This window comes from Gambusia affinis, linkage group LG01 (assembly GCF_019740435.1).
Source record: "Gambusia affinis linkage group LG01, SWU_Gaff_1.0, whole genome shotgun sequence".
NCBI lineage: Eukaryota > Metazoa > Chordata > Actinopteri > Cyprinodontiformes > Poeciliidae > Gambusia > Gambusia affinis.
The window spans coordinates 30,746,911-30,762,044 of record NC_057868.1 but is presented as its reverse complement, the minus strand read 5'-3'; the positions used below and the strand labels follow the sequence as shown (position 1 = coordinate 30,762,044).

Sequence of the window (15,134 nt, the reverse complement as noted above, 5' to 3'; positions counted from 1 at the left end):
CCCACCTCTCACCCAATGACGTGCGACCCTGTAAAAAAATAAGGAGGTATAGAAAATAGATTACACATATATCAGTTATGCGAGCAGGAATGGACTGTACAAAGATACTTATTAAGCAGCAAAGGTAGCTCATTATTAAGTGTGTACAAACCTATTTTGATTCTGTCAACCAATCACGAAACGCATTCCAATTCCTCCGACCAATCACAGAAGAAACCTCCGCCCATTGCGTCCCTATGTCTCGTCCAATGTAAAATCGTTCTGGTTTGCGTAGTGAATGTGTCAACCCGCGTCTAAGGCGAAGCAGCGTTACAGCTATGGTTGTCCCCCCCTTTTGTTCATCAGAGTTCCTCCATTATTGCACAAACAATGAAACTATCTGGATGTTATGCCGTTTCATGAAACATTTTACTGCATGTACGCCTTTCACACTCTCCTCTGGGATTATTTAATGAATTAAAAGCGACCTGCAACCCTCCTGAGCTGCTGTGAGGTGTCCGAAGCACGCAGTATTTCCTGAAGAACGTGGAGTAGTAAGTGTTGAAATTAAAGTATCAGTCTGGGAGTGTTGTGTTGGTGTTTAAAGGTTACCTTTGAACACATTTTCACATTCAGGAACTTGCTGAAGTTGTGATCCTGTGCTAATTATTGTAATCCATCATAACCCACTGTGCCCTGAAAAGACAGTGACGCGGGTAGCTCCCCTTATTATGCAAAATAAGCACGCCAGCCTTTTTTCTACACCACAATACCAAAGCATATTAATGCCGAAATAAAAATCTCACATCAATGTAGTTGTGGCGCTTGGTAAGATTCGGCTTTGGAGCCCAACCATACTTACTGTTGCAGTTCGCTAACTTCATGAAATCGAACGTTTGCTGTTATATTCTGGAATCCACAGGGTGAGTTGATTATGGAGGGAAACACTGGGTCTGAATGTTTACAATGAGACCAGTTCAGATACTGTTCTTGGATTTAGTCCTTACTATTTCTTACCGAAACGTTCTGTAACGGCTGTGTAACGGCTACCTTTGTTTAGCTAACATTTATTCCGTGAGCTTAGCTAACGCACGAGCCTTAAACGTCACCAACGGGAATAAAGTATTGGGCTAAATTGTAAACAGATTTTTAATGTCTGGATTCGTAGTTTGTAAAGGCTGTGAAGTATTTGTTCCTCTGTTCCTTTGGAAGTTTGTAGAAATCGTGGTTTGCTAACTGTTGTTAGCAGGTTGGCTAAAGCTCCCTGCTACTGTAGTTCATTGTTGAGAAGCAACACCAGAATGCTAATGTTAGCGTGCCTTTAGATTGTTGTGTAGCCGAGTTACTGCATATTTCGCGATGTACAATTGAATTAAGTTGATTTTTAAAAAGAAATTCCTAGCCAAACCCTAGCTCGTGTCCTAATTCACAGTCAGACGTTTTCCTGATTGTTTTATTGCTTAAACGTTTTATTTGTTGACCTGAATGGCACCTGTCACCGAGTAAAAGGGAAACATAAGTTGTTTCCCTGTTGGAGTGTGTTTACATTTTTAGAGGGTTATTTAGTTATTAGATAGTATTTGATGGTATTCATGTATGTTACATACTGTAAGGAAAATTACAAAATAGCAAAATAAGGAAGCTTCACTCTTTAGCATTACTATAAACTTCTATGTTTCCATGGTAACTGGAGCCTATTGCAGCTGTCAGTGGGCTCTAGATCAGATCATCCGTGCATCACAAACCCAACCCCAGAGTTCATTCTGACAGATCATGTAGTTTCTGTCATAATAAACATGCATATGAAGATCAAGTTTCTAATTGCTGTTCCATGCTATATTTCCATTGGATCTTAATGTCTGATTAAAATATTTGGAGTTTTTGTCATAAAAAAATATATATTTTTGTTGCCAAAAAAATAATTGCATCAGTTTTTGTTAATGGAATATACTCTAAAACACAGTGGTTCATGCACAACAAAGATACTTTTGATACCCTCAGTTAAGCAAACATCATATGATGATAATGGAAACAATGGAAAAGATTTAGGAAATCAATATTGGTCAATTGCAGTCCATATTTTCTTATTCATATTGATATTGTGCAGCCCTATGTTCCATTTATTTTGATGTCATAGTGTCCATTTGTGTTTTATTTTTCTTCAGATGTAAAGCTGAACTCCAGTCGTCCCTGAAGAGGTTGTTGGCACCATGGGGCTAGATTTTGATGTGAAGACATTCTGTCATAATCTTCGGGCCACAAAGCCGCCGTATGAGTGTCCAGTGGAGACCTGTCGTAAAGTTTACAAGAGTTACAGCGGCATAGAGTATCACCTCTACCACTATGACCATGACAATCCAACTCCTGCTCCCGCTGTGCCCCAGAAGAAGAGGAAGGGCCGCCCTCCTCGTGCCTCGCTGACCGCCTCAGGGGACACGGACGACATCGGAGGCAGTGGAGGTGGAGGACATAGTCCTGAAGCAAACGCACCTGGGAGCCCCAACCGGTCGGACCATTCTCACTCCCCTGGCAGGGAGACGATGACCTACGCTCAGGCGCAGCGGATGGTGGAGCTGGAGATTCAGGGACGCATTCACCGCATCAGTATCTTTGAGAACATTGATGTGGTGTCCGAGGAAGACAGCGATGCTGAGGATGCACCACCATCTGGCGCAGGCAGTTTTGGAGGAGGGGTTTGTAACGGCAGTGACAGTGGAGCTGGGGGCAGTGAAGTTGGAGGGAGCGGGAAGGACCGCTCTGATATCCTGTCCTCTAACGGTGGTAAAGCCACGCCAAAGACTGGGAAGCACAAAAGTAAAGATAAGAAGAAGGACGGTTCATCTCACCATCACAACCCACAGTCCGGCCTTGCTGTCAAGCTTCCAGAAGCAGTGTTTAGAGAATTGGACCAAGAAAGACCTGATGCCCCTCCTCGGACTTTATCATACTACAGGTATGATACTAGGATTGTAATTTGATTCATTAATATTTAAATGGCTTAGGTAGGTTAGTTTTTTCACTGTCTAAAAATAAAATTAGACTTAACTTTTCATTTTTAGTTAGGTTTCCTCAAAAAAATTCAGTTTATCAATTGTCAGAATAACGACGGTGACTTTAAATCTTTTATTGAATTCAGATGTTTAAATACATTTACTTAATATTCGGTAGAATTGCCTTTAGTATAACCATGTAGTTTGAGTCAAAAGCTTTGAGTTTCCTTTCACAGGCTTTTCACATTAGATTAGTGAAATTTTGCTCCATTCCTCAGGATGGAGCTGGTGTAACAGTCAGCACGTCTTTTCCACTTAATCCATAAATTTTCCAGACAGCTAAGATTATGGCTTTGTGACAGCCGCTCTAAGACGTTGATTTTGTTGTTCTTTGTAATTAATTAGGTGTTATGCTTTAGGGTTCTTTGTATGAGATATCCATTTGTGACCAAGCTGATGTCTTGAGATGCTACTTCACTCTTCTAGAAAATGCTTTTTCCTCACAATCCCATCTATTATGTGAAGTGTGCTTGTTCCTGCAGCAAAATGCCCCCACAACATGATGCTGACTACACCTTACACCCACATGTGGTAGGCTGTAGCACCATGATCATTGTGGCCAAACACTGCACGTAACTTTTGTAATCATTTTAGTAATCCTACATGACCTAAAATAGGAAAAGTTCAGTCTGATTTCATGTAAGTGAAGGAAAAAAAAGTTATGGGTTTCTGCTTTAATACAATGTGTTTAAATATTTAATAATTCCATTTAGAAGCTTTAAACTTTTTGTGATAGATTTTTCTTTCTGCCCACATTTCCTCCTTTGTCTGCCTCTGGGCTTCAGGTACATTGAGAAGTCTGTGGAAGAGCTGGATGAAGAGGTTGAGTACGACATGGACGAGGAGGACTACATCTGGCTCGGCATCATGAACGACAAACGGCGACGTGACGGCGTGACGCCAATCCCTCAGGAGGTCTTTGAATACCTCATGGACCGCTTAGAAAAGGAGTCCTACTTTGAGAGCCACAACAAGGTACCTGAACTCGCATACTAAAGACATTACAGACATTCACCTGCAAATTTGAACTCTGACCCGTTCTGTTGCCCGTCACCCCCAGGCAGACCCCAGTACGTTAATCGACGAGGATGCCGTCTGCTGCATCTGCAACGACGGCGAGTGTCAGAACAGCAACGTCATCCTGTTCTGTGACATGTGCAACCTGGCAGTGCACCAGGAGTGCTACGGCGTTCCCTACATCCCAGAGGGTCAGTGGTTGTGTCGGCGCTGCCTGCAGTCGCCGAGCAGAGCGGTGGACTGTGCTCTGTGTCCTAATAAGGGCGGGGCTTTCAAACAGACGGATGACGGGCGCTGGGCTCATGTAGTCTGTGCGCTTTGGATCCCGGAGGTGAAGCGATGTTTGGCAAATCAACTGCAGAGATTTTGATTGGTTTCTCATGTCGTCCCAATATTGAAATGTTTTTCTCCCATTTTCTAGGTCTGCTTTGCAAACACGGTCTTTCTGGAGCCAATCGACAGCATCGAGCACATCCCTGCTGCCCGCTGGAAGCTCACCTGCTACATCTGCAAGCAGCGTGGCTCAGGGGCCTGCATCCAGTGTCACAAAGCCAACTGTTACACAGCCTTCCACGTCACCTGTGCCCAGCAGGCAGGCCTCTACATGAAGATGGAGCCTGTCAGAGAAACGGGGGCTAACGGCACATCATTCAGCGTGCGCAAGACGGCGTACTGCGATATCCACACACCGCCGGGGTCAGTCAGGCCTCTCGCTGGAGTGGGCGGGGCCAGCATGGGCTCGTCCAACAGCGAAGGGGAACTGGAGGACGACGACGAGCCCAGTCTCGGCCAGGACGAGGACTCCAAGGGCTGGAGCTCCGAGCGGGCCAAGAGGGCGAAGGCGAAATCCAGGCTGAAGATGAAGAGAGCGAGGAAGATCCTGGCAGAGAGGAGAGCTGCTGCACCAGTGGTGTCTGTGCCCTGCATACCTCCCCACAGGTAGATGTGCAATTCACCTGCTCAGGCAGAAATATATGTCATTGTATATTATGTCTTACAAAAGTATTTTATTTAGTTTTTTTTTTTACATTTTATCAAATTAAAACCACAAAATTTCATCTGCTAAAGAATTTAGGCCGTGGTGAAAGTTTACCTTCTACCAGGACAAACATGCAGCCAGAACGTCAGTGGTTTAGATCAAAGCACAGAGAAGAATGAGCGAAAAATCTCAGATTTACAAAGCTGCTTGAGGCGTATGCCAATGAAACTACTATGACAAGGTTGTTCGATAAAGCATTTATCCGTAGGAGCTGACTACAAATGTCCCACTTTTCATTTTGTTTCATTTTAATTTCTATATAAAAATGGAAATTATCTTTCATTCTCCTTCCACTTCACTGTGAAGCGTTCTTTTTCTGTTGGTTTAGAACAAAAACTCCCAGTAAAAATGTTTGCGCTGGTAACGTCACAAACCGTTAAAGTTCAAGGGAGCGTGAATGCTCCTGCTGTAAATTAGTGTTTGCTTCTCTGCAGACTCAGCAAAATCACAAGTAATCTGACGGTGCCCAGGAAGAGTCAGTTCATGCAACGACTCCACAGCTACTGGACGCTGAAGAGGCAAAGTCGAAATGGCGTTCCTCTTCTGCGGCGGCTCCAGACCCACCTGCCATCTCAGCGCCATGTGGAGCCGCATCCACCACAGCCCGCAGCACAGCTTCCCCCTGTAAACATTTCCAACTCTTACTATTTGTTTGGGGTTTTTCTTTGTCCCATTAATTAAAAGGAATACTGTTTTTGTTATTTGTTTAATATGTTCCCTCGTATTTGTGTTTCAGAGGGACAACGAGGAGAAACAAACAGCCTTAAAGGAGCAGCTGAAGGCCTGGCAGAGATTGAGACATGACCTGGAGAGAGCCAGGCTGCTGGTGGAGCTCATCCGCAAGAGGGAGAAACTCAAGAGGGAGACGGTGAGGCTCAGAACGGATATTTTTACTCTAATGTGATAATAAAATTGTGTATGGACGAACGTCGGTTTGTCCGCGCAGCTGACAGGTGGTACAACTGTGCCTGTTTAGATTAAAGTGCAGCAGATGGCGCTGGAGATGCAGCTCACTCCCTTCCTGGTGCTTCTCAGGAGTACGTTGGAGCAGTTACAGGAAAGAGACACAAACAACTTTTTCACTGAGCCTGTTCCCCTTGAAGAGGTAAATGTGCCTTCACATTCAACGTTTTCCTTCTTTATTTCCACATATAAAATTAGACCATTCTGCTGCATTTAAATTGGTTTAAAATTGCGAACGCAGAAGTTAGAATTGTACATCTAAATGAAGCTGGTGGAGGCTTTTCATCAGACTGTATCTCAGTCCGAGCCTTCCCCTCTGTTCAACAGGTGCCGGACTACCTGGAGCACATTGACACTCCTATGGACTTCCAGACCATGTGGAACCTGCTGGAGTCCCATCGCTACCTCACTTTCGAGGCCTTCGAGGCCGACTTTGGCCTCATTGTCAACAACTGCCTCAAGTACAACGCCAAGGACACGGTGTTTTACCGAGCCGCCCTGCGGCTCAGGGAGATGGGCGCCGTCGTCCTCAGGGCGGCCAGGCGCCAGGCCGAACGGATCGGCTTCGATTATGAGTCAGGCCTGCATCTTCATCGAGACTCGAGCCCAGAAAGCCAACGTGAGCCAGAGAGAGACAGAGACAGAGAGCGGGACAGGGAACAGGACAGAGACAGACCTTTGTCCTCTAATGAAGATGGTAAGCGCCCCTCTTTTACTTTAACTGGTTGGCTTATTGTGATAAGGAGAGTTTCAGTTCCACAGAATTGGCGAAACACTAAATATTTAATATGAAAATATTGTTCACGTAGCATAGAGAACCAGCAGATGGCGCCTCTTGAAAACATTTAAGATTCTAGGCTGTATAGACTTTGCTTCTGTTCTCCACATGAACGTCAACAACATTTTCTTTTAACAAATTTTTAAGTCTTTGTAACCAATAATGGGATCCCAGTCCCACATTTTGAATTCATGACCCCTAAACTTTAAGAGGTTTTTGGAGGCTATCATCCAAAAGACCAAGTAGGACATAGTCATGAGTTTGAAGTAGAAGAATTTCGACATTTTCTTTTTACAAACTAGGTTGGAGAGTCTCTACTGCAAGTTCATTCTAGATTTTGACTAAGCTATTGTAACACAAAATTTTTGATCTAAACTGTTTTTATTGTTCATCTGGATCATTGTCCTCTGCTTCATTGTCTGCCACTATGTTTCACGGTGTGTTCAAATACAATTGGAGACGATTCACATGACAGCTCTAGTCCTTTGCTGTTAAACTTGAGCATTTTGGTGTCCATTTGGTGGACAAGGTGTAAGTGTTGCTCTCCCTGCCCCTCCCAGACCTGCTGCTGCCAGAGAACAGGCGACGGCTGCCACTGGACGAGCAGCTGCATTACCTGCAGGCGCGCCTTGATGAGGTCAACTCAGGGAAGCACAGCATCGGCCAGTCTCGCAGGGCCAAAGCCCTGAAGAAGGAGATCAGTGTGATCCGGAGGAAGCTGGCGCACCAGCGGGAGGTGGGCTCCATCATGGGGGGCCGTGAGTCGGCGGGGGATCGCAGTTCTTCTCTCCCGCATCACTCTTCATCTGTGGGACACCATGATGAGGGGGGAGAGAGCAGCAGCCAGGAGATTGGAGGAAAGGGTGTGTCTATAGGAATGTTGGAATACTAATATGATGTGTAATACTATTCAGGAGACAAAATGTTTATTTTCATCTTTTGTCATTTTTATCTCGTGTTTTATCTCCTGCAGCTCCTGAGGTTGGCCGGCGGACTTCTGTGCTTTTTTCCAAGAAGAACCAGAAAATGGCTGGACCTCCCAAAAGACCAGGGCGCCCGCCGAAGAACCGAGACATGGGCTACGCCGGGCCAGGGGTGAGCCAGAGCCCCATCGGGCCCCCCCAGCTCCCCCTGCTGTCCAGCAGCAGGCCCAGGAAGAGGCCCCGCACCCCCCACAGCACCTCCAGCTCCGACAGCGACAGCGACAACGATGACCTCCTTCCAGGTGCGGCGCACCGTGGCCGTTACTGCGCTTTTAATCAAGTGACAGTTCCCACGTCACAGTGACTCACCAGCTCCTTAATTTACCCTCAGGTTTACCAAGCAACGGCTTTGATACAGGAAACCAGCCTGTGACTGAAAGCTTCCGTGTGTACAGAAACGAGCCTCGTCTGCCTCGATCCAGCTCCGACTCCGAGTCCACCACCAGCAGCAGCAGCAGCGCCGCTTCTGACAGGACCAGGTGATTGATGCGTGAGCGCTTCTGATCTAAAGTACCCACAATCCCATATGTTGCTGTTGGTTCATGAACAACAGCATAGAAAGTGAAAACCAAAACCACAAATGGTATAGCGTTTTCTTCTCAAAAAAAAAAAAAAACCCGCTAACAGAGCCTTTCGTTGAAAGGCTCATTGAAGAAAGGCTCTGTTAGCTTTAGTTTCGAGTTTTGACGGGCGCGTCTTTCCTGTCTTTTCCTCCCCCAGCACTACGCCCTCTAAGCAAGGCAGAGGAAAGGCGTCATTCTCTCGTTCCACCTTCCATGAGGACAGCAGTGAGGAAACGTCAGGCACAGAAAATGATTCCTACTCAGTTGGAGGATCACGGAGCGTTTCACACTGTAAGCACATCCACACACACTGTGAAACCCTGCAAAGCGCACATGAAGGCGTTAAACCTCTCAAACATTGTTTCAGTTTATTTGCTTTGAGAGTCAGATTATTGTAAGACTGGATGGAGAAATGAATCTGAGTCTTGATCAAATTTCTAATTTAATCATTCTAAACCTAAACTAGTATTTTGTGTTAGACTTTAATGCTACACCACCACTAGAGTACTTACATAATTGGTTAAAAAAAATGGCATATTGAGGTTTTTACACCGCTCACATTCACTTGGCTGTGTTTCAACCACAAACCTGAAGGCATTTTAGTTCAATTTTAGGATTCCAAAACTGTAAGCTGGAGGGGAAAAAAAAACACAAGATTTTCTAAATTTGTTTTTACAAATGACATTCTGGAAAATGTGGCCTGCATTTGAGTTCCCCATCTCTTCACCTCAACCTTCAAATAAAATCCTTTTTATTCACATTCTTCACCTTTTGGTGAATAACGTGATCCTGTATATAAGTACTTTCTGTATAAGTGGAGCTGATCTGGGAAGGACTCAGTTTGGTTTGAGAACACCTTGGACACTAGTAGTTTATAAAAACCAGCAAGAAAAGGCCTTTGCTGGCAGAAGACGATTCACTCTTGTCAACAGACTTGTAGATGATCTTGCTACAAGCACAGATTCTTGGAAGAAATAAAGTCTTCTCTGCCTCTCCTTCCAGACATTGTACTGTGTCATCTCCAGTCTGGTTACTCGCTTTGACTTGAAAATTTCTGTTCAGTCTGTCTGAGCTCAAGCTGTTTTGCAAATAAAAATGTTTAAAAGTTTGAGAAATCATTTATTATTTTCCTACTGCTGTCACATAAAATCCCAAGTTCAAGGGATATTCATACTTTTTCCAGGAATGTGACCACAAAGTTTTATTCTATTCTAATCTAAACAAATCTAATCTAATCTAATCTAAGAGTAGCAATAAAAAAAAGTTCTGACTCTTTTTAAACAAATAATCAAAGCTAGTGGGTTCATATCTAAACCTGGGGATTTCTGCAGTGATGCATTTGTTTTTAAAGCAGGAAACGGTTCAACGGCAAGAGTCAACCCGTCTTATTCAGTTTCCTTGGGCTAAAAAAGTGTTTGGTGTAGAGGAAACAAGACTTAACACATTTTGTTCCTGTTTTTGATTGCTGCATGGAAGTATGGCAGCTGCTGCAGTTGTTGCCTGAATGAAGGAAGCATAATATGCTCCACCAAAAAACAAGACATTTTCCTCACTTTGAGAAAGACTGAGTTGTGCCGCTTCCAAAAAAAGAATTTATTCTGGTTACAGAACTTTTTAATCCCTGTTATTGCTGCACATTTTGCAAAGAGAGGATGATGCTCTCCTTTTGAACAGAAAATGCTTGTTTTGCAGTAAACCCTGAACATAATGAGATAACATATGGGCCCTTTGTATTGAGAAAAGAAAAATGTTGTAACGCTGGCTTTTCTTGCTGCTGTCAGTGGTGCGTGGCCGGGACCGGTCAGGATGCTGGATGACGTCTGACGACTACTCCTCCCTGGAAGCTCTGGATCTGGTCTGGGCCAAGTGCAGAGGCTATCCTTCGTATCCTGCTTTGGTGAGATAGAAACATTGTGTTTTCCCTGAGAACCGCATCAAAACAACCTGATTTCACCCGTCTACGGTGAATGCACGTTTAATCACCATTCACGCCTCTGTTCTCCTGCAGATCATAGACCCAAAGATGCCCAGGGAGGGCGTGTTCCACCGCGGAGTCCCAATACCTGTACCTCCTTTAGACGTGCTGAAACTCGGGGAGCAAATGACCCAAGAAGCCCGGGAGCACCTCTTCCTCGTCCTCTTCTTCGACAACAAAAGAACCTGGTCAGTCTTCCGAATGCAACAGTTTCAAACGTTTCGCTGACATTTGCAACCTTCCATGTTATAAGGGTCAAACTTTGTTTTGCAAGCAAATCAGGCCTGGCTGTGACTTGATGTCGACTCGTGCATAACTCTGCTGCAGAAACTTCAAAGCGGCGCTGCAGCGCTCAAGCTGTGAACCACGAGCTGACAGAATGCGCAGCAGATATAGGCCAAACGTGGTTTTTGAGAATACAAGACAAGCACTTGCTCTTCTAGGTCATCATGTACACTACTTTAATTCAGAAGGAGAAAAGAAGCGTGAGAAGGGTGACGGCTTCATACAATGAAATCCTTCCTCGTTCTCATTTTAGAAGGTTAGCTGAAGTTCTTTCAGATCACGCCCTGCAACGAATCAGGAAGTCCGTCCACTGGAGGAGACAAAGAGCCCTTTTGTTTGAAGAGGCATTTTAATAATATTGATCTTAGCACAATATACTTATTTATGCACATACATCTGCGTCTCAGTAGAAATACTCATTTATTTCAGTATTCAGACAGTAAAAATGAAACTTGTAGGCAATATAGTGTGCTCAGAATGACATATGTGAAGCTTTTATTTCTGTTATGATGGCTTAGAGCTAAGACATTCTGAATTTCAGTTTTTCTGAAACCCCAGAATATTTTATCAGGACCGGTAAAAGAAATTGGGTTGTTATTATGAAATTGTCAGCTTATTGATTAAAATATGCCCATGCACCAAACAATACTTGGTCTCCTTTTACATGAATTACTGTATCAGTGCTACATGACCTTTGGCAGTGTGGCAGCGAAGTCCTATTAGGACTTGAAATTGGTAACTCTACCATGAAATGCTCTAAAATTTGTCAAACGTTTCAATATGGGCCTTGATGAAACTCAGTGAACCAACACCAGCAGATGACACAGCACCCTAAATCCTCTCTGATTGTGGAAACTTCACACTTGACCTTTTGAACTACAGAGCAACAGTCAATCCATCCAACCATTTGCTTCTACTCACTCCTTTAGACTTTCTGTTGATTCTTCCATCCTTTCCTCTTACAGCTGGTGATTTTTGCAGGTTCCATATGTAGAGTAGGTCCACTGTAAATGTATTTGTTATAAATTTACTGGAAAGTATTTGATACGTGCTTTAGAAATGTAGGGAATTTAGAAATGAAAAATTATTTCGAACCCAATTTACATTTATCTCCTTCTTGCTTGAGCACATTTTGAAACACAATTTGTCCTTCCTCTCTGAACTTTGTCAGGTATTTTTAATGACTTTGCTGAGCTGGAATAAATAAATATATATTTTTTCATCATTACTATTTGTTTTTGAAAGCCGCCATCTTTTACCTTTCATTTTTTGGATTTCCCTCCTTGTGGCGCGAATAAAACAGAAAACATAAAATAACATTTCTGTATTTTCTTCTTATCATACCTAATTTATTTTGTGAAAGTGAATTTGGGGATTGTTATTAGCTATGAGACATTATTAAAAAGAAATACTTAAAAAATATCTCTGTTTAATTAACAAGTTTCATTTAAAAACGTTGTAAATGATTGACATTTTTTAAAATTGATTTTTCAATTCAATTGAGATGCACCTGGGTGTTTGTGTGTTTTGCAGGCAGTGGCTGCCACGATCCAAGCTGGTGCCGCTTGGTGTGGACCAAGAACTAGACAAGGAGAAGATGCTTGAGGGCAGGAAATCCAACATTCGTAAATCCGTTTCGGTGGCCTACAGTCGTGCCATGCAACACCGCAGCAAAGTCCAGGGAGACCCCAGCAGCGAAACCAGCGACAGTGACTGATTGCAAACAGACACGCAGTCTAAATCTGCAAAACTTGTGGATTTCATGCATCCTTTAAGGGAGCACAGCCCTTTGTCACGGATTACAAAGACAACAAAGCAAGCAGAAAAATTAGTAGGAAGGAAAAACTCCACTCCTTGACCCCAAAACACATTCACTCACACCAAGCCCTATTTAATCAGACATTTAAAAAAAAAAAAATATTGTATTTAAGAAGATTAAAAATAGGGATATTGCTAATAATGATGATGAAAAACAAATTCCAAATCATGAATCAAAATGTTTAATGTATGTGGTCTGTATATGTTTAAAACAAAAATGAAATAATGGTTTACAATCTTAAAATGTAGAAATAATATCACACTATGGTCCATACACAATTCTGCCTCCCCCTGTCCTTTCTTCACATTCAGTCACACAGGTAATCTTACACTCAAACAGGTAAATGCATGTTCTATATGTAGAGTAAATATACACACACCTCACCTTCCAAAAGACAAAGGCATACCTGTGTGTGTGTGTGTGTGTTGAGTCAGAGGAGCAGAAAAAGGGACTGTTGCAGCCTGTCTGTAGGCAAATCAACGTTACTGTAATTTATTCTTTGAACTTTTTGTTTTTCACTCCAGCAGCTGCACATCTCAACATGTTTTTTTTTTTTTTTTTACAGATTTGTAAACAAGTATTTCTGTCACATTGACCTGTAGAATCAGTCAATAATGAGGACTAAACTGAAACATGATCGTCTCCATGTCTCTTAGTCTCAGGCCGACGGCTGTAGAACTTTTATATAACAAAGATTGCATAAAAAAATACATGTTTAATAATAAAAAAAAGAATAGTGTTTTTTCTTTTATTTGGGCATTGTTGTGGTTACTGTTACCGCTACCTCTCTGTTTCCTCCTACATAAGAAGGAGGAAACATTGTGTGGATTATTTTTAGATACTATTCTTACCTTTCTTTTGTTTTTCTTCAGTGGAAGGGTGAGTCAATAATTTATTGGGCTTCCACATCCTGATACAGATTTCTATTGAGGGTGCTGTATTTGACATGATCACTCAGGCTTCAAAGGTTGTTTTTTTTTTTTTTACAAAAATGTAGCCGTTAAGACCATGATAATCTTTCCCATTTCAGGGAAAGATTACCTAAGACAGAGACATTTTTCATTTCTGTCAAAGGCCTTTACTGTTTATGACCTGAAATCTGATACCCTGTGGTTGGCTAATGCTATACTCAACCTTCAATCTGGCATGTAAAGAGACTCAAACATGTTCAACTCTGCTACACAGCTTTTAGCTTAATATGACCTGGACAAACTGAAAGGTTTGTCCAAGCATCTGTGATAATGTCCTTGTTGTGACTGTGCAGGTTTTTTTTGCTTTTACGTACAGTTGAAACCAGATATTTACATTCACTGTACACAAAGACACACCTTCTTTTCTTCATTGTTTGACATTAAGTCTGGCTAAAGTTGACAGCTTTGATCGGGTAAGAATTACAAAAACAATTTCTGGTTACTAAATGTCAAAATATTGAGAGAGCATTTGTTGGCTACGTTCTTATTTCCCTCAAATCATAAAGTTTTCATACAAAAGATTATACAAAGTTTTCATACATGATCATACAAAAGATTACAATGCCTTAGCGTGTCATCTGAGAGGTTCATTCACAACATTTGAGTTTACTGAAAGCATGTCTAGGTGTACGTTAAGGCAACACCAAGAACACACTGCTTCCTTGTGTGACCTCATGGAAAAACTAAATATCAAGCAAGATATGAAGAAGATAATTGTGAACCTCCAAAGGTCTGCTTCCTCTTTGTGTTCAATGTCCAGATGCCCCCAGAGGCAGCTGGACATTGTCATCAGTCCAAACAAGTACAAACACTATGGGAACTTCATAAAGGGAGATCAATAAGTTGAAATGTAGGAGCAACATATGTCTTCAATATGAAGGGCGATCTTAATTTCTCTTCCGAATTGGTTATGAAGTGGCTTAAGAACGACAAAGTTGATGGTTTTTTTGGGTGGCAATTGCACAGTTTTAAAAGGCACTTCTGCCAAATACTAATGGAACACATGTTAACTTTAAAAAGTGCATTATTCTGGAATTTAGCAAATACAAACGTGAAAGTCTGATGTCAGGCAGTGAGAAAAAAGTGATTATTTGTCTTTATACAGTGTGTAAACATTTGGCTTCAATTGTTTTTTAACTAACAAAATCTGGATCTTCTTGTCAGGGCATTTTAAGGAAACATTTTCCCATTATGGCATTTTTAAATCAAAGATGAATTGTTGAGGCAGGCTTGTGTAATGTGAGAATACTGTATGTTGAACTCCATCTTGTAACAAAACATGTTTTCACTAAGCCGTACATGGATTTATTTTATAAAAGAGTTCAAATAACCTCACTGCTGCATTTGTTGTAGGGTTCATGCTTCGTGATTTTCAGTGACTGAGCACCTATTTAAATAACCAGTTCATAGTATGTCTACTCACATTCTCACGCAATTCAAGCTCAAGTGGCTGCGATGACAAAGATTTCGTGCAAACGCACGGCCCTCAAAACCAAGGCTGTTTCATAAGATTTTCCGCAAATGATAAAGATCCCCCACCCCAAAGGAGGATCCAAATGCCACAAATTGTGCCTTTAGATGGGCAAGTGTGATAAGACCCCAATGATCAGTTAAAACCTCTCAGTTTGTTTCGCTCCACTCAGACGACACGTGGAAACATCTGATAAATATTACGATGTGGTTTTAACAGGATGCACCTGATACAGGAGGTA

The 15,134-nt window shown here is 42.3% G+C and overlaps 1 protein-coding gene across 2 annotated transcripts; it reads left to right on the top strand.

Annotated features, from left to right (window-relative positions):
• The first annotated feature begins 280 nt into the window (after positions 1-280).
• brpf1 (bromodomain and PHD finger containing, 1) lies at positions 281-12,535 on the top strand. Of its 2 annotated transcripts, none has more exons than XM_044113371.1 (16): positions 281-533; positions 2,145-2,932; positions 3,815-4,004; positions 4,090-4,377; positions 4,468-4,985; positions 5,520-5,709; positions 5,822-5,953; positions 6,062-6,190; positions 6,376-6,745; positions 7,387-7,689; positions 7,800-8,051; positions 8,141-8,288; positions 8,530-8,663; positions 10,154-10,269; positions 10,381-10,535; positions 12,166-12,535. In XM_044113371.1, the coding sequence occupies exons 2-16, from the start codon at positions 2,190-2,192 to the stop codon at positions 12,347-12,349; spliced, it is 3,852 nt and encodes a 1,283-aa protein (XP_043969306.1). In that variant the 5' UTR covers positions 281-533; positions 2,145-2,189; the 3' UTR covers positions 12,350-12,535. The 2 variants fall into 2 exon arrangements, with proteins under 2 accessions (XP_043969306.1, XP_043969314.1); XM_044113379.1 differs by lacking the exon at positions 281-533 and adding an exon at positions 749-902.
• The last annotated feature ends 2,599 nt before the right edge of the window (positions 12,536-15,134 follow it).

Excerpts from the sequence above, each read along its gene's own strand:
- brpf1 (XM_044113371.1), top strand. The coding sequence starts at position 2,190 with ATGGGGCTAGATTTTGATGTGAAGACATTCTGTCATAATCTTCGGGCC. Across the intron at positions 4,378-4,467 it reads GTGCGCTTTGGATCCCGGAG|GTCTGCTTTGCAAACACGGT; the intron begins GTGAAGCGATGT and ends CCCATTTTCTAG. Across the intron at positions 8,664-10,153 it reads ATCACGGAGCGTTTCACACT|TGGTGCGTGGCCGGGACCGG; the intron begins GTAAGCACATCC and ends TGCTGCTGTCAG.